Below are 19,122 nucleotides of genomic sequence, written 5' to 3'. Positions count from 1 at the left end.
CTTTGAATGGCTTATTGAGGGTGGGTGGCCATCCCTGACTGCAGGGACAAGTGAAGACCTGCAGTGTGATAGCACATGCACACAAGGTGCATGCAGAGGAGGTCAGAATAAAATACCAGGTTCCTTCCTCTATCGTTTGTCACGTTACCGCTGTGGGACGGGATAACAGAGAACTTGAGAGCTGGGCTGGCTGGCTTTTTTTACGTGGGTCCTAAAAATCTGAATTCAGGTCTTCATGTGGAAAGCTCTCTTATCCACTGAGCCACCTCTCCAGCTACATGGGTTCGAAGGTATTAAAATTTAGTGATTGAACCTGCAAACAAAGCAGGACTTCAGTTATGCCAATTGTAATCCTTTACCATAGAGAGTGCCCAAAGACACGAGTGTTAGGAGGGCTATACATGTGTATATTCACGAGAGGGAGTCTGAGAACTCAGAAGGATTTATCAATGAAAAGTATAAATTTACACTAACAACTACTGGGGAAAACTGATGTAGAGCAGATCCTTCTCTTTTGATAATAAGCAGACCATAAGGCATAAGTGCTAAAGTCTTTGTACTTCTCATGTCCTGAATTCCTATTCAAAGCAATGATACATTTGATTGCTTTGTACAGAATTCTACTATAAAGATAAATAATATACCAAGTTTTGATATGAAGCAATACACATGCTTTAAAAAAATCCTGTGCTTTACCAATATTTTTCTAAATTCTTTACTAAAACTACTAAATAACTAATAAAGTCTCTAGAGGCATATAGTTATTGTATAATTAGAAGAAGGCTCAAAGGAAAGTAGTCTACATGACATACACCTTTTTCTTAAAGACAAACTAAAAAGTCCATTTCACTAAGCACACTATAGCATGAAAGTACAAATTTAACTTTTTCTTATTGGTTAACTCTACAATTACCTTCCGATTATATTACAATTAGATCATTTTTAGATATATCTAGAAGAAAATGGCTACTGAGCTAGGACAACACCATCCAGGTACTTTTACAAATGATATAGAACAGATTGCTAAAATGTTGCAAGGTAGTTTACAGAGCAAGACACCAAGTACAGGGATTGGGGCATCAGTTCAGTCCGACCCTCCTGCATCAGCATCTATCGCTAGCACCAGTGTGCTCCAGGCCTATGCTAGCAGTTTCAGAGCGAGAGCAAGAAGTGGAAGACACAGGCTAGGGAGACGGCTCAGTGGGCAAAAGTACTTGCAGCGTGAGGACCTGAGGTAATTCCAGAACCCAGGGGAAAAGCAGACACACAGCATGAGCTTCTGTAACCCAGGGCTCCTCTGAGGAGATGGGAGGTGAAGGCAAAAGAGTCCCTAGATATGAATATGTCTGCATTCACACACACAGTAAGTAGTACATGATGCAATTCTTGATCAATAAAAGTGTGGGAAAGACTTCAAGTCCCAGAGTATGGATGTAGCGGAATTGCCTGCAAAGGATGCACTAGGTGCTGAGAGAGCCAGTGCAGGGCAACTCAAGCTCGATGACCAAGGAGGAAGCTTCACATCAACTCCCACCTCACTGCTAAAGCCTTTGAAGAGCCCTCTTTGGTTAGATCCTTTAAGAGTTGGGGCTGCTTCTCCCAGGGAACTGGACACCGGTTCAACTCCCAGCAACATGTGATGGTTCACAATGGTTCACAGTGTTCCCTCTTTGTACACATTTGTGTCATATCATCTATCATATTTACTACTCATTCAACAAAGAGTTAATGAACACTTACCACATGCCAAACATTCTTCAATGGGAGTGAAAAACTCCCTACCCTTTTGTACTCTAGTAGACAGTAGACAAAAGCCTAAGTCACATAGAATGTTAAGACATTGCGGGGAAATCTGAAGCAGCAAGAGAGCAGAGACAGACACAAGTTAAGTAAGAGCACTGAGGTGAGCTTCATTGATAATGTAACATTTACACAAGAATGGGTTGTAGGAGTGAGCAAAGCAAATACTTGGGAAAAAAACATTCCAGGAACAAGAAACACCCATGCCAAGTCTAGACCTGGGAGAAGCCTTCTGAGCTGGTCAACACAAGGGGGCCTAGTAGCTGGAGGAGAGTAGGAAGCAGACAGACCGACCTGAGGTAAGGGGTGGTAGGACCTGATTATCTGGGTATCCTGTTGCACTGGAAGGACTTCCAGTCTTACTAAGAGTGAAACAGGAAGCCACCAGGGTCAGAGCACAGGACTGATCCGTGTTTACTCTGTTTAGGTTGAGGTGGGGGTGGGAGCTGTTTTGTTTTGTTTTTTGAGACAAGGTCATAGTAGCCCCAAGTATTGAAGCATAACCTTGAGCTTCTGACCCTCTGGCCTCGATCTCCACAACGCTGAGATTACAGGTGTGTGACACCTGTTTTGACTCAATCACTGACTATTGTGTTGAGGACAATGCGGAGAGCAGGGCTGGAAGCAGACAATTTCAGGGGCAGACAGAAAACACTGGTGGCTTGGAGCATCATTTATCACTTCTATATTTTTTAAATTTTATTTTGTAGATGTTTTGCCTGCATGTATGTCTTTGTACCATATGTGCACCTGGAGGCCAGAAGAGAAAATGGGATCTCCTGGGACTGGAGTTGGGAACAGTGGTACGCTGTCACATGAATGCGGGAATTGAACCCCAGAGTGTCTTTTAAACATCCCATCCACGTCTGTCAGATCCTACGGAATTGCATTTTCTGAATTTAAGAATGGGACTTCATTTAGTTGTTTTTTTTTTTTAATCTCAGATGCTCAGCACTGTCTAAAAGTCATTACCAAAAGAAACAAGGAATAAAGGTGGAAAATGGGGAAGGGAAGAATAGCTGTTAAGCTGGTCAAAGGAAAGGGGAAACACTAGTAATTGGGGAGGTCTTTGCAGATGGACCAGCCTTTTAAAATTATCAACTCGTGATTTACTTCGGCAGTTTGCCAAAGAGAAGGACCACCTGAACAGGTCCTAATTCCCAGTCGAGATTCACAGGTGACACTCAGCTCTCCCCACTCCCGCAGCAGAGGCCAGCCGCGGCTCTCCTTCTTACTTGGAGAAGCTTGTCGTAGCGCTCCGCAGACATCAGGAAGCGTCCATCTTCAAGCTGCATCTCCCGGTTCTCCAACAAGTTGTTCAATACTGGAAGCACGTTTCTCTCTGCCTTTTCCAAGCCTTCCAAAACCAGCGTCCTGCCTTCTGTGGCAGCGCGAACCGCACACTATTTCCAAGAAACACAAGGGCAAAATGAGAACAGCAAGGGCAGCAGAACCTGGCCTAATTGTGCTTGCCCTGGAACTAACAGTGCTCCTTGTTAGAGATTGCGAATCAGGACAGTGGGTTCAATCTTAATTTTGTTTTCTCTGCCTATCTGATTTTAGGCAAATAGTTTTACCTCTTTGTGCCTGTTTATTCATCTGTTAAATGAAAAGTCAGAAAATATCTGGAGGGTTTTTTGCAACATTACATTTTAGATTACACAGCCAATGAAACAGAAAACTAACAGTTATCTAGGAATGGGTACCAAAATTAAACGAGGAAACAGATTTCCTAATTAGAGAAGAGAAACAAAAGTAACAGTTTGGCTTCTCTATTCCATACTTGTCTTGTGAGGATCAAAAGGCTAGGTAGGGAAGCTTGGAGACCATGATGTTTGCAAACAAATCATTAAAACAAATTCTGTTTTCCTGTGATGTTTAATGCTGACAACATCATACATACTGGGTTGACTGAATTGATGAGTACCATATCCTCATGGATTTAAGAAAATTCATAATCCAGGGAAATAGGGAGTAAATGGTAATGGATCAGAAACCAGTAAAGCTTCTCCTGCCAGGCCCTGAACACAAACATTTACATCAAAATCCTTGAAAGTCCACTTCAAAGGAAAATCGAATTCACGTTTCTGCAAGCACATAGACAGAATTAATGCTGCCAACTATGTATTGCCACTCCTTAAAATCACCTCTGGTTTCATGACTGAGTCTCAGAACAATAATTTTTCCTGCTGTCTGTTCCTTAACCGTGGGCCCAGAACTACACCCACAACCCACGGCTTTTCCTCTACAGCTGCTTGCGCTACTCCCAAGGGATCTTCAGCACACAATCCAGACACTTTTTCTGCGTTAATGGCTCTCCAATCTCAGTGCTCCCAAGCTTCAGATCCACATGGCTGTGCTGCATGGAAGTCTGCAACCAGACCTGACAGTACTGGAGATCCCCGTACAACACTGAGCACGTCCCATTTCCCCAAATCTGCTTCAGTTCCAACCCAGTTTGCTTTTCACACTGTGGTAAACGCCATGACCAAAAGCAACTGAGAAGGAAAGGTTTGTCTTGTCTTATAACTCACAGGTAACAGCCCACCACAGAGGAAATTCGAGAAACATACCCACAGCAGGGACCTGAAGCAAAAACCGCATAAGGATGCTGCTTACTGATTTGCCCTCCATAGCATGCTTAGAGACTTTTCTTATATAACCTAAAACACTTGCCCAGGGGTGGCACCGCCCACATCAATTATTAATCAAGGAAACGTCCACAGGCTTGGCAATCTAAGGGAAGCAATTCCGCAGCTGAGGTTCTCTCTTCCCAAGCAGCTTCTGAAATGGAGTAACCAAGGTTTGTTGTGTCGACAAAAAATACCCAGCCCGTCTTCAAGGCAGGAATACCGTTCACCCATGGCAGGGCTCCAAAGTTGTATTTCATCTCCCAGAGCCAATTGATCTTCATAGTTTGATAATCTAATATCCTTAATTGAACTTGAACTTACCAGCATGGTGACTGGCCTGACATCCCAGTGTTGGGCACTGCAGAGCACCAGCCCCTGAATTTCTTGTAAACAACATGTTTTCCTCTGCTCTGAGCAGCCTGCAGCAGGAGATGCCGGAGAGTGGGTTCTAGTGAGGCCTGCAGCTGAAAGATCCCGAGAGCTGGGGCGTGGACAGAGCCCTATATAAGCTGCCCCTGAGCACAAGAAAGTTGGCATTCTGGTATCAAGGATGGCCCATGTCCTGTCTGTGTGTTTAACTCTCCAGGCCCTTGCCCGAGACTCGCGAACAGACCTGTAGTGGCACAGGCACTACATCCCAGGACACAGGGGACTGAGGCGAGAGGCAGACTAGTTAGTGGAGGCCAGCCTGGATCTACCTTGTCTGGGAAAAAGAAAAGAAAAAAAGAGGCCAAAATATTTCTCAATTCATCCCTTTCTATCCCTCTCCTAGCTCAGACCCTCTTCATCCCTCAGCTCTCTTCTCTGCGAGTCTGAGTTGCTCAATTTTCTAGATAAGCCAAAAAGATGTTGCATTTGCAACATCTCCTGCAATCGGCCATGTCACGGGTCATCCTTTAGTGACAAGGAGTTTGTGATTTCCCTGGACACAAACTACTCTACTAGAAAATCTCTACTTACAACAACCTTTATTCCTTTAATTTTCCCTTTAGTGATTAACTCAAAAAAAGAGAGCTAAGCATTCCCTCTCCCCCTGACACACACACCCTATCCAATAGCCAGAGAAATTTCTGGAATACTGCAGCATTCATTTTCCAAAGAGAAAGCAGAAATTTCTAATTCGAAATTTCCTTCCAATAAATTGTTGAATTTTACAATGTATAACAAGGGGTTAATTTACTTCAGGTATCTATGTACTATAAGAAAATAAGATTAGGATCCAATGACAGACTAAAGATAATTATCCAATTATAAGAAAAAGATCAGTTCATGAATAGCCCTTCAAACCTATCACTATTGCTAATATTTGGATTTTCTTCTATGAAAACTGATCATCATCTCAAAGTATTTATTTACTTCTTGATATTGAAGGAAGGTGACTTCAGGGCCCCCAAGAAATCGGGTAAAGGGGATCTAGTCTCTGCTACCTGTGTAAAGATCAAAACCAGGGCCACAGTTTCTGGGCTATCAAACAACAGACTGCCATGGACAGACTTGGGATGCTCTCTTATAAAAACATGCTGCAGGTGAGATTTCAACTGAGCTTTCTTTCACAAGAAACACCTGCTCAAGAACTTACAGCTTACAATAAAATAAACTAAATATCACTACTGGTAGCAAAATGCTCTTTAAGTTAAATTTTTATCAATCTTTATTATAAGACAGACTATAGGACTTTTAAACATTTCATGGAGATAAAGATACCCATTCTCTGAGAAAAATCAAACACACAGATCAAAAATTCCGTTTACCAACTATGGGCAGGAAAAGCAACATCTGACAACTGAGCCTCAGGGAATATAAGGCTCTGCCTTCTTCCTCCTCAGGGAATATACGGCTCTGTCTTCTCCCTCCTCAGGGAATATACGGCTCTGCCTTCTCCCGCCTCACAGGTACTGTGACCCAATGCACATGAAATCCAGAGGCATGCAGAGATCAGAAACATGTCAAACGCACCCAGAATCTTCCATCTACTTTGATGGATGTGCTGCACTGAGAACTAAGAAGGTGATGGATGAAGAGACAGTACTCCAGTGATTCCATGAAGCCCCTGCCCATGCTGCACCTCTTCTCCAGGGCAAATCTCACACAGTAGGGACCTCAAGGCAAGAACCCCTACTGGCTAGAGACATGGCTCAGCAGTTAAGAGCACTGGCTATTCTTTCAGAGGACCCAGGTTCTATTCCCAGCACCACATTTTACCCAGAACTGTAACTCTAGTTTCAGTGCATCTAACACCCTCACAGACATACATGCAGGCAAAACAGCAACACACATAAAATAAAATTAAGTTTAAGAACCCTGCTACTAAAGAACAGAGGAGAATCCTATTATTTGGAGGACATCACAATTATGGCAGGCAAGACTCATAATAGATGGTAAAGTTCTGGGGAGAAACTGTACACACTCAAATATCTTCTCACAAGACATAAATGACAGGAACAACACAAAGTAACACTGTGCAGCAGGCACTTTTGCCCACCAACCACCAACCATGACATGGAGACTTCTTATCAGTTACGAATGCTCAGCCTTGGCTTATGCTTCTTCCACTCTAATATCTTAGCCCGTTTCTCTCAATCAACGTTTGCCTCAGAGCTTTCTGCCTTTCTTCATTCTGTATGTCCTACTTTCCTACTTTTACGTCTGGCTGGCGTCGCCCTCTCACGCCTGGATTTCTCCTATTTGTCTTCTGTGTTCATCAGCCTCGCCTACCCCTGTTGCCTAGCTATTGGCCAGTCAGCTTTTTATTAGACCAGTCAGGTGCCTTAGGCAGGCAAGGCAAAACAACAACACATCTTTTCATAATGAAGCAAATGCAGCACAAACAAAAGTAACACATCTTTCCACAGTTAAAGTGATATACCACAACATAAACCAGCGTAACACACCTTTATGTAGTTAAAGTGATATACCACAACATAAACCAGCGTAACACACCTTTATGTAGTTAAAGTGATATTCCGCAACATAAGCCAGCATAACACACCTTTCCATAGTTAAAGTGACATTCCACAACAACACTGGGGAACTGCAAGAGCACGCGCTATGTGGTCAAAACACGTGTTGCCAATAATGAGCTCTGCTGATTTCATGCAGCAGGGTTCCTGATGCAGAGCTGGGTGGACACATCATCACTTCTATGCATTCTTAACAAGACTACACCGTTTCAAACACGAGGAAACAGCAGGAGAACCAAAACCGAGAAACATTCTTCAGAATTACTGGCCATAAAAAGAAAGACAAACCCTGCTGCAGGAGCCTGGCTGGACCATTTGCTGAATGAGTCAAAACGTGGGTATATTGAAACAAAGAGGAAGAATTGTGGATAAATACAGAAAAGAGAGTAATTCATTACTAAAATAAAACTTAGGGAGGTTTTACTTGGTGTTGGGTGAGCTCTCTGTAAAGTCTCTATGAGGTTCACAGCTCAACTAAGAATTTAAGAGAAAGTAAATCTGTCCAACTGATTTCTGATTTGACATAAGTTATTTATTAATTAAATGCACTACATGGAAATAAATTGGCTATTTCATATCACAGTTGAATCTCAAGCATGAGGATATAAGAAAAGAATGACTGAGCTACTTTACTTTGGTTGCTGTGATAAACAAAAGGACGAAAATCACCTTGGGGTGCAAACGGGTTTATCTGGCTTACAGAAGCCCTGGGAGGTACCTGAAGCCGGCACCAGGATGCTCTGTGGTAAGGAAACGTGACACACTGGACTTAAAGAGCCAGGATTAGTCCCTGGTGCCTCTGTAAATGCCTAGGAAGTTATTTAAGTTCTTTATAATCAGCACTTTCCGACTTTATTACTATAATCTGATTGCATTTGCAGAGAATAAAATGTAACAATAAGAAAGTACTTTAACATATAAATGTTGTTTTGGGCCATATATTAAGCTTCAACTTAGTTGGATAGAAAAAATGCTACAAATGTTGTGTCTAATATGGGACAAGCATCTTGCCCTCACTCAATAATGTCCCCTTTGTCCCCTGTTGCCCACTACTGAAGTGAGAAAGAGCAATGCTGGCCTTCCCTGTTCTCTCATACACGCCACATCTCCCTGGTGAGATCCCCTGGTCTTCAGAGGAGAGCCCTACCCTCTATGGCTATCATAAAGCTGGCTCACAGCAGGCCACGCACAGTTCCGAGTGACAGCACGACTGTTCAATAAGGAACACTGTTACATAAGCCAGGAATGGATGGAGGGCACAGCCACGAGTGCCTACATTTGCTGTGAGCAGAGCAAGGGTAAGTAGAACTTGGGAAAATTACTCTAGGCACTACGACGTTTTTCTAGACAGACCAGTAAACTGCGAATTTCCTCCTGAAATCCCCACGGCTGTAAAGAAGCAGTGCACAGGCCCTTAGAAGAGAAGGCACCAATTTTAAAGAGTCTTTCTTGTCTAGCAAGCCAAAGAACCTCAAAGACGTAATTCTTTCAAATAATAATCAGGAGAAAATATAGCCGTTCTCTGACCCAGACGGCTCATACCTCAGCTTTAATAACCTGATGCGTGGACATAAAAGAGTCCAAAGGAAAAACAGGTTCATAGTCTGTTCTAGATTTGCTTCCAATTTGATAAGACCTGAGGCAAGTAATTAATCTGGATGTCTGTGGCCTCCTTTACAAAATGATAGTATCCTCATGGGGTATTCTGCATGTAACAATTTAAATATCAAAGCAGTACTAGAATAAAAAAGTAAGGCTATTTAAAATGCAAATCATTGCCAATACAGTTATTATTTAATGAAAATAAATTTCAAAAAGCTTCATATTTACTCAAAAAACCACACTGACAAAGCACTGAAGGAGCAAAAAGAAAAATGAAAAAAATACATTTTAAGGTTTTTACTCTGTGAGTGTGCACACACATGTGTAAGTATATGTCTAAGTGCAGAGACCCGAGGTCAACACTCAGTGATTTCTTCAATTGGAACCCACTGAGCCTTGAACTCACAAAGTCTGCTATCCCAGCCGACCAGCAAGCTCAGGAGACTGTCCTGTATCTGTCTGGTTCCCACTCCACCCTACCCCACAGCGCTAGGGTCACAGATATGGAACTGCCTAGCTTGAACATGGGAGCAAGAACTCCAAACTCGGGTCTTCATACCGTGCAGCAGACACTTTATGGAACTCAATCATCTCCCAGCCCCAACTGTTTATTCTAAAATTTCAGACTAGTAAAGCCTTTCTCCACTGAACAAAACAAGTAAATATCAGATAGGATAGACTGATTTTCTGTTTGCTGCTATAGTCTGAAGGTGTCCCTCAAAGAGCCTGTGTCCAATACTTAATCCTCAATGCTACAAGTTAAGACATGGGGTCTTTACAGGCAGTCAGGCTATGAAGACTACTTACCATGAACAGACTAATATTAACTTGACTGTGGACTAGTTATGTACAGACGGTGAATCTGGCCTCTTTTCTGTTCCTCTCCTTTTGCCTTTCTACCTTTCTACCAAGAAAGCTCTCCTCAGATAAAAAGCCCCTCAGTCTTGGACTTCCCAGCCTCCAAAGCTGTGAACCAAATAAATTTCTGGTCATTATACCTGCCTCAGGCATTCTGTTCCAGCAACCCAAACCTGCAGTTAAGTTAGTCTTCTACCCGCTTGCCGTGAGTGACTCAGTGTGGTCAAGTTCATCTTTGAGCCTTCACTTCCTTCTAATGAGGTTAAAAATGAATGAGATAACCCCCAGGACACAGCAAGTTGTTAATAACAATCAGTGATCCAGTATAGTGGCACACACCTTTAATCCCAACACTTGGGGGGCAGAGGCAGGTGACTTTCTGTGAGTTCAAGGCCAGCCTGGTCTACAGCGTGAGTTATAAGACAACCAGAGGTACATAGTGAGATCCTGTCTTAGGGAAGAAAAACAACCCACCATCCAGTGGATACTAAACAACATTTTAAGGAAGGAAGGAAGGACTCCCTTCTGTCTCGTTATTTATAAGAACACGGATAGAACTAGAAATCACTGGATTAAATAACGCAAACACAAAAGGCAAGTTCCACATGGCCTTACTTAAACAAGGAATCTACAAACTTTAACTGGTGGTTACTAAAGGCCAAGAGAGCAGGGAAGAACAGGGAGAGCAGGGGAGGGTCAGTAGGTACTGGTTGTGCGGGAAAGGACCTCAGTTCCGGTGTGCTGCTCACAGTAGGGTGACAATGGATGATGGTGTACTGTTTCAGTAAGCTAGTGGAACACACTCTGAATGTCTCACCACGGGGATTTTGTTTGTCCTCGCCCTGTACACCTCAGGGATATATTTCAGAGTCTAGAAAGAGCCTGAATACCTAATATTAATATCTATTTACAAAAACAATGTCCCCCTTTTGCCAAAAAAAAAAGATAGCTGGACAAGGTCAGGGCTACTTTGTAACAGGGAGACCCTTAGCACAGTTTCAGTCTACACATGCATGAAATCTATGACCCAATCAGGGAAGCTAAATGACCTATTTTTACAAATACAGAGCACATTTCATTTTGCCTTGATTATAATATCTGACCCAAATAAACATCAAATAGATAATTACATGGCACTGACATTCAGTTATTAACATAAAAATTAAATCCAAGCTTATTTTCCTTTTTTAAAAAAATAGCTATTTTATAGTTATGAATAGCAGCATGTGGTCAGTACAGTCGTCAATGGTCAGCATCATTACTTTTGGGGAGAAGCAATAGAATCAATACTCCCTCTGCTATTAGCCAATTCTATGACCCTAGCCATGGAAGCCTGTTATCTCATCTGCAAGACCAGCAAGTCATCTGCCCCCAAGGAAGTTCTGAAGATTAAAACACCAAGCACCGAGATGTTCCTCCAGTAAATGCCCCCTCATTCATCTCCCTTTATATTTTTAAATTTAATTTCACAAACCTACCAAACATTACATAGGCAGGAAGAGTTGGTCTCGGTATGAGACTGACACAATTAGGAGCCACAGCCTGAGCTCTGGCTGCCAGAGAGGCCAAAATAAAAAGACAGATTTTTCCCAACTGGGATAATTGTAGCACAAAACAGTGTAGTTGGAAAGGGTCTGGTAAAAGTGCCAGAACTTAGCCACTCTTCATAACCTTGTTTCCATGTAGAGATGTTTTCCAAATTCCAAATATTTCTCTCATGAATGAGCTTCCAGAATACAACCTTGTCAGTTCAGTAAGCATGTGTGGAAATGGCTTCAGAATCCAGAGATGGAATGGAGTCTATGTTTTCTTGTCTGTTCCCAGTCAGTGAAAGGCACTTAGACAAGATAAACTCCCACTGTCTCATCGATGGCATGATGCTGTTCAACTATATATTAAGGGTTGCTTTTATGACCTGTAACATGATGTGATTTTGGTTTTTTTTAAGTCTTGGAGTATTTTTTTTCTATTAACAATGTCGATCAAAAATAATCTAAAATAGAAGAGAATACATTAAAATTCTATGTAAATGTTTACTTTCCCTGTGCTTCACACTAATATATACTATATGCATTACTGAACTTCACATTATCACATAAAAGAAATTACAAGATTATAATAAGTGTTTAATATAGAAATCATTTGATTTTGTCTTTCTCCTCCCCAAACTATTTGCGGCTTAAAGCTCTATCTCCTCTTGGTCAGGGTAAATATATGTTTAATTATTTGTACTATAATCTGTATTTCCTTGTACTTGAGTACATTTTAAACCTGACTTAAAAGTTTTTTCCCCAGTTTTTTTGGAGTCATGTGACAATCACAATATTAATGACAACATCAGCAAGTTCAGAAGAAAACTTTGGTAAGATTACAACAACAATTATTGAAGAATTTGTATTTTGTTTTTTAGGTAGTTTACCATCTAGGGCAAATGAAAGTTAAAGTGTGAGCAAAATATTGCTCATGGTCTCCTTATTTCTTGACAGATACCAAAGTAATCCAAATAAGTAATCATATGTCACTCTGAGCAATTGTTCTTTAAAGTCTTACAAATTGCACTGCAAAAGATTCCTGTAAAATAATAAAAGGAGCTTTGTAGCAACTAGGTAACTAGAGCAAGCTTTGACAATGACGCCTGTGGTGAGATCCAGCATCTTGCTGAGGAGCCCTGACTTCCTTTGTGAGTACCACTCTCCTTTTCCACTGGCTGGGAGCTCAGAGAAGTAATAGCCAGAGCATTCTAAAAAATCACACCCTACATAAAAACCAAAAATGCAAATTAAAACTTATCAATTTGGCAAAGTATACAGTAACACCAATGATGTCAAGACTCCACGAGGTAGTGATCTCATGAGGCAATGGGGGTAGCGTTTAGAGCATCAGTGGGGTACCCATCCTGGAAAGCAAACTGGCCATGAATAGTGAGGCTCTTTAAAAAGTCCCACTCTGCCCATTACAAATCGTACTTCTAGAACCCATATCTAAATCCTCATCAGATCATAATGAGAGCTAACTATAATATTCAACAAGTATTATTTGTAATATTGAAAAGTCACAAAATTTAATGGTTGGCAGTATGAGAGGGCACATAGAACGGAACATTATATAACAGCACTACTATTTGGTGAACTGAACTATTGGATAGACATTTAAATGACATAGTTCAAAGAAATACCTGTCTCCTGACTTAAAAAGACACCATATGTAAAAGGAATGATGAAATTTTACATATGGTATTCCATTTTTGTTAAGTTTATTCATTATTATATAATAAATATATATGCTTATGGACAGAAAATATACAAAGTATTCATGTTTGTAAAGAATTTAACAAGTAATTTAATATTAACCACACTGAAAACCACAAATGCTCTTCCACTACTCATGGAAAGCTACAAGCATTATTTCATCTGTTGATCAATCTAGGTTATGGGCATTACTTGGTGGTGATTAAAGCTTCTTTCTTTACAGCCTGGACATCAATTTCAAAGGTTAAGAAGAGGGACGGGAGACAGAGGGAGGCAGTGGGAGGAGAGGAGGGAGGTGAACTGTGGTCAAGATATAAATAAATGAATAAATTCAACTAATTTAAAAAATGCCTATTCAAAGCTAGGCATTAAATGAGAAGAAAACTTGGAACTTTTCTGAGCATCTTTATTCATTTTATTTTCTTTTAAAGGTGTTTATAGATGCTGATTTTTTCCTCAGCACAGTTTTGCTGAAATCATACTAATAAAATGTTAATTCTATAAAAAAGAGAATATTGAGGAAATAAAAGGAATATCTTAAAGGACTTTGGATCTTATAACGTGACTAGGTGACAATCAATTAGCAGCTTTGTCTACCTAGAATTCAAATGGAAATTACACCTTGTGATAATTCAAAATAGACATTTAAAAAAATCAATATTTGGATAGAGAAACAGCTCAGTTAAGAGAGCTTGCTGCGATTCCAGAGGCTCTGGGCTCAACTCCCAGTAGACACACATTTAACAACTTGTAACTCCAGCTTCTGAAGACTGACACCCTCTCTGATTTCTGTGGGTATCACAGACAGGTGGCACACACATGCACATATGCATAAAATAAAGATAAGTTTTTCTTAAGGATCAACCACTTGTCCACAGGAAAGTCAGTCTTCTTAGCCGTGCCTTTTTTCTTTTCAATTTACTTAAAAAATTGCCAGGTTTGATCATTTAATGGCAAAATATCTAATCTCAAATATAAATGCCTGTTACATTCCAGTTTTGAGTGTCAGAGAGAAATATATTGCAATAGGAAAACCAGACAATAAATGTGGACGACAAGGTAAATTCACATGTCAATGCCGTGTTAGGCTGTTACAGAGTTTGGATTTTATTTATTTTATTATATCAAGCAAGGACATGCTAACTAGCAGAGAATAAATTTAAATTTATTTAAACCTCAAAAGAGTCTTAGGCAATTGGGAGAAAGAGTCACTATGCCTGGACGCCTATATTCAGTCACAGGCTCTCAGGTGTCAGTGTGCTTCAGAACGCTAGGAACCAATGAGCATCATGAATGAGCTTCATCAAGAAAATAGGGAATACAAAATGCACCATACATTTATATGTTCTTCAAACATTTTATACACTATAGCAGCTGTGGAATATGCATCATTTGTAAATACATTTTTTAGAATGGTAGAAAGTTTCATGAAAATAATTTATATTTTGGACTGGGGAGATGGCTCAGCCATTAGGAATACAGTCTACTCTTCCAGAGGACCAGTGTTTAATTCCCAGCACCCAAATGACAGCTCTCAACTGCAACTCCACCCCAGGGGGTCTGATGCCCTCTTTTGGCCTTTGTGGGGACACAGGCAAAACGAAACACTCATGAATATAAAATAAAATAAAATTTATAAAGAAAATACATCTTCCAATGATTATGCATCAATAAAACAATTGTTAAGGATTTGTTTAATTTTATTTTATATAACAAATATTTTGTCTGCTAGAAGGACTGTGAACCTCATGCATTCCTGGAGCCCTCAGTGGCCAGAAGAGAGTATCAGATCCCCTGGGACTGGATTCAGAGATAACTGTGAACCCCCTAATATATGGGGGCTCAGAATTGGACCTCTGTTAAGAGCAGCCAGTGCTCTTAACCACTAAACCATCTTTCCAATCCCCCCAAAACACAATTTTTAAAAGATAACTAAAATTCAACAAAAAAAATCTTCAGCTCATAAAAAAAATTTACTTATCTAAAGTAATTTCATTTCTGAAAAGTCAAAGTTTTAAGCTACTTTTTAAGGTAGAAGACACATTAAACCCACTATAAGATTGGAAAGTCAATTAGGAAACCACAAGGCACTGCTGTCACCCGCTGGCATCTGTACACAGTGTCCATGAGCACAAGCAGTTCTCAGAGAGATTCCTTTAGTGCACTCATGAGCTTCATCCAGGAAGGGCTGCTTTTTAACTGTGGGAAAAGTGAGGGTTTCAGGTTTTCCCACTAGTAATACTAAGTTTTGGCTGCCATCACTTGATGTGACTGCCAAATATCTTCATTTTACATACATTTTTCATTTGGTAATGACCAATAAATTTAAGAGATGTGAATATTCTGTTCCACAAAATCCTTCCACTGGCATTATACTCTTAATTATAAAGAGTATGCCCATTAGAAACAAAACACTTTAAAATTCACGAAGGGCTTGCTGTGCAATCTGTGTGGCTGGAGACCTTCCAGCACCAGACCCCTCCAGACCATTTCTGTAAACTTGTTTATCTCATCATTCTATAGAACCTAGCTTTATGAACAGGAGTTTGGATGCAATTATGTCTGAGCGGTATTTAGCCGACTTTGCTCCTCAGAGACTTAGGTATGCTTCACTGGGCATGCAGGATTGAGTTAGTCACCACAAGAACAGTTTTCACCAGACTGTGGCGTGTTTAAATAAATAAGACCCAGGGTCAGTCTTTCGAAGTTTGAACCAACAGTGGCTACTGGGCCTTCTTGCCTCCCACAGTCTGTCTCTGCTGCCTGTGAAGGTCAGAGATCCCTCGCACATTTGGGAGAAAAGGAATGTTGGAGGTGTAACTATTGAATCCAAACATATGTGCAGTGTCTTCTGTCTTGAGAAAGGGTGTTAATGATGCAGAACTGCTCCAGCTTCCGCTGCTTCCAGTGGCAAAGCTGCTGATTCATCTCATCTCCCTTGGACAATTAAAAATGGTGAATTCTTTAAAGTTAGATGTTTTATGTTTTAATTTGCGGTATTTGCAAATAAGGGAGCCAAGTACATCCCCATGAACTCAATGGTTACTACAAATATTTCCTGTATAATTAGATTATTTATAGTCTTTACCCTATATTCTATGAGGCATTTGAAAGAACATTTAATAGTTTATGCAATGTTTAAAGAAAGAAATATGTTTCCTTATAACATTCATAGAGTATTTTAGTTGATTATCAACACCTAAGAAATACCCAACAAAATGCTGTAATTCCTGGAAGTATTTCGTTTCCTGTGCTTTACCCCACATCTCTCTAAGTCAACTTTAGATTGAAAATACTTATGCTAATATGCTAGGGGGCTCCTATGTTAATAAGCAAGTTAGAAGCAGCAACTGAAAACGAAGAAATCCTGATCTTTAGCTGACACTTAAGTACCAGCCACCTAATCCAAGCTTTCTCCTTCAGAGCTAGATGAAGACATTCCTAAGAACAAGAACATCGAACCCTAAATCAAACCTGTATAGAAAGAATAACAACATCTATCTTTCACTGACACATGAGACTCTTTCCATTTTACAAGTAAAATTTCACAGAACTCTGGAGTTGTTAGTCATGGGCTAGCAGGTAAGAGCTTACCTGGTCTATGTAAAAAGCCGTGCCAGCTCGGATCTCACGGCGCTGTTTGAGGTCAGTTTCAGTGGTATCTCTCGACAGGGCAATGTATTCCACCTCTCGTTTGGTCAATTCCTGTAAAACAGAGAGAAAATTATTCCAGAGCTAAAAATCAAACTACCATCCTACAATTCAGCCTATTCAACAAAGTCACTTTCTAGAGAAGAGCATTATAACTATAATTATGGATTGAAAATATTTTGAGTCTTTGAAAAATTTCAATAAATTGGATACCAAAATATACAAATGCCAGGTATAGTGGGGCTCACCTTTAATCCCAGCACTTGAGAGAGGCAGGTGCATCTCTGTGAATTCAAGGCCAGCCTGGTCTACACAGCAAGTTCCAGACTAGCCAGGGCTACATACAAGACAATGTCTCAAAAAAACCTACACATACATGCACACACATACATATAAGCACACATACTTCACATAAATATACACAAGCACACACATATGCTCACACATATACACAGACATATACATACATATATAAACACATTTGCTCACAGACATTGCATGCACACATAAATACATATACTGTGCTCACATACATGTACACACACATCCTTAGAACTTCATTTTTACTGTACTCCATCCTACTACTTAAGTAACAAGAATCAAAATTGAATCCTGCAAACCTAAATTTATCCTGTTGAATTCTTTTTCAAATATCATGAATAATTATCTGGCAATTTTCCTACAAGTCATAACAAATTTTATAAGTAATATTTAACTTTTTAAAAGTGTGGTTACAATTCATTTACTCCATTGACCAAGGTTTGGCAACTGAATACAACATCATTGTTTGATACCTTACCAAGTGGAAACAAAGACTAGACACCAACAGCTGAAGCAGATGGAAAAGAGCAAGAGGAAGAGAAGGAAGAGGAAGATAAACAAAACGGAGAGAAGAAAAACCTATCTAGCCCCCCCAAAACATTATGTGATCGGGGGGGGTGGAAAGACATCTAGAATATGAACCATTTCCAATCAGTTTACCTACTTGGAAAATAATTTTGTTGTAACCTAACAACTGGGTGCTCTACCCTTGCTTTAACAATGGTGAATTAGGAACAGTGACACTCTCCAATCAAATAAAGGGTATAATAAACTTTTACTAATCAAAGAAATTAATTTACTTAAGGATAAAGGGAAAAGTTGACAGATCATGTCATTACTGGAGAAGGAGCTTTTCACACAATGGGATTGTGTTTCCTTGCAATTTATCCCTGTTACATTAATGAACAATACTTTATTGTCATTCAGTTCTTTTACATTTCTTTGTTCCAGACTGCCATAGTTTCAAGTTTAACAAAAAAGAGACAATGTTTAAAATAGAGAAGATGCATAATCATAAAGATGTAATAATATCAAATAATACTTTCCTATTCTAGAATACAGTAATTCTCTCCTTTTAGCAGATACCCACTTCCTGCTTCCAGGACACGTCACTAATAACATCATGTCTGCTTCATTAAATGGCTGAACATAGATCCCTCCCTAAAGCCCTTTCATTTACAATGATTGGCAAAACTCTGTGTGTGTGTGTGTGTGTGTGTGTGTGTGTGTGTGTGTGTGTGTATAGACTTGCCAGGCTAGCCTAGAACTTTGATTCTCTTGCCTCTGCCTTTTGAGTGCTGGGATAGAAGGTGTACACCATCATGGCCAGCACCTCTTATTATCAAAGAGCACCACAGTTTAATCTTGAATTACTAGCCTCAGTCTTGACGGCCTCCTTCATCAGCCAAGCACCAGGCGGTACTCAGGCACTACGTCATGGAAAAAGGGAGGGAACAAGCTCTCATGCTGTGCCAGAAGAGGCAGCAGAAGGCAGCTGAATCATTTTAAATGATCTATACTCTTCTTTAATATCACAGACAAGTAGCAAATTGTCTATTAATTTTTATTAGCTTCAGCAAGCTTGCTCCCAAAATGTTATTCACTCAGGACATTACCAAGTTAAGATTCTTACATCCAGTGACAACAGTATTCACTGAAGTTTGCAAGGTGGAAGGGCAGTATTGAGTTGTCATATATGTTTGGCTACTTCAGATCTATTTTACACTTGAAGTTTGGGGCTAGAAGCCATGTGGCTTCACACTTGTAGACTTACATTGCATTTCTGAACCAAATCCCTATGATATCCTAGCCCCTCTCTTTCCACAATTCTAACAATTTCAAAGCCAGGCCAAAACCAAATCTCAATGGCATATCACAGTCTTTGAAATGAGTGGGGGAGAAGTCCCTCATTCTTAGACAAGACACTTTTGCCTTGTGTGCTCAGGACAATGCTACAGGGTCGGACACACCTTACAAACTGACTCTGAGCATGGATAAAAGAGATGAAAGTTCTAAACCAATGGGAGTTCTGTGTCTGGTTTGTCCATT

General features: G+C 40.2%; 1 protein-coding gene across 1 annotated transcript in view; it reads right to left on the bottom strand.

Annotated features, from left to right (window-relative positions):
* Positions 1 to 19,122, bottom strand: part of Vwa8 (von Willebrand factor A domain containing 8) — a 327,640-nt gene that overhangs the window by 247,955 nt on the left and 60,563 nt on the right. Inside the window, exons 4-5 of the mRNA XM_048422107.3 lie at positions 16,696 to 16,806; positions 3,036 to 3,203 (exon numbers count right to left, since the gene is read on the bottom strand). Of these exons, the coding sequence (XP_048278064.1) occupies positions 3,036 to 3,203; positions 16,696 to 16,806 (279 nt within the window). The remainder of the gene's footprint in view (positions 1 to 3,035; positions 3,204 to 16,695; positions 16,807 to 19,122) is intronic.

This window comes from Myodes glareolus, chromosome 12 (assembly GCF_982192425.1).
Source record: "Myodes glareolus chromosome 12, mMyoGla1.1, whole genome shotgun sequence".
NCBI lineage: Eukaryota > Metazoa > Chordata > Mammalia > Rodentia > Cricetidae > Myodes > Myodes glareolus.
Note: the sequence above shows the minus strand (reverse complement) of the source record. Positions and strands in the feature narration are given on the sequence as shown.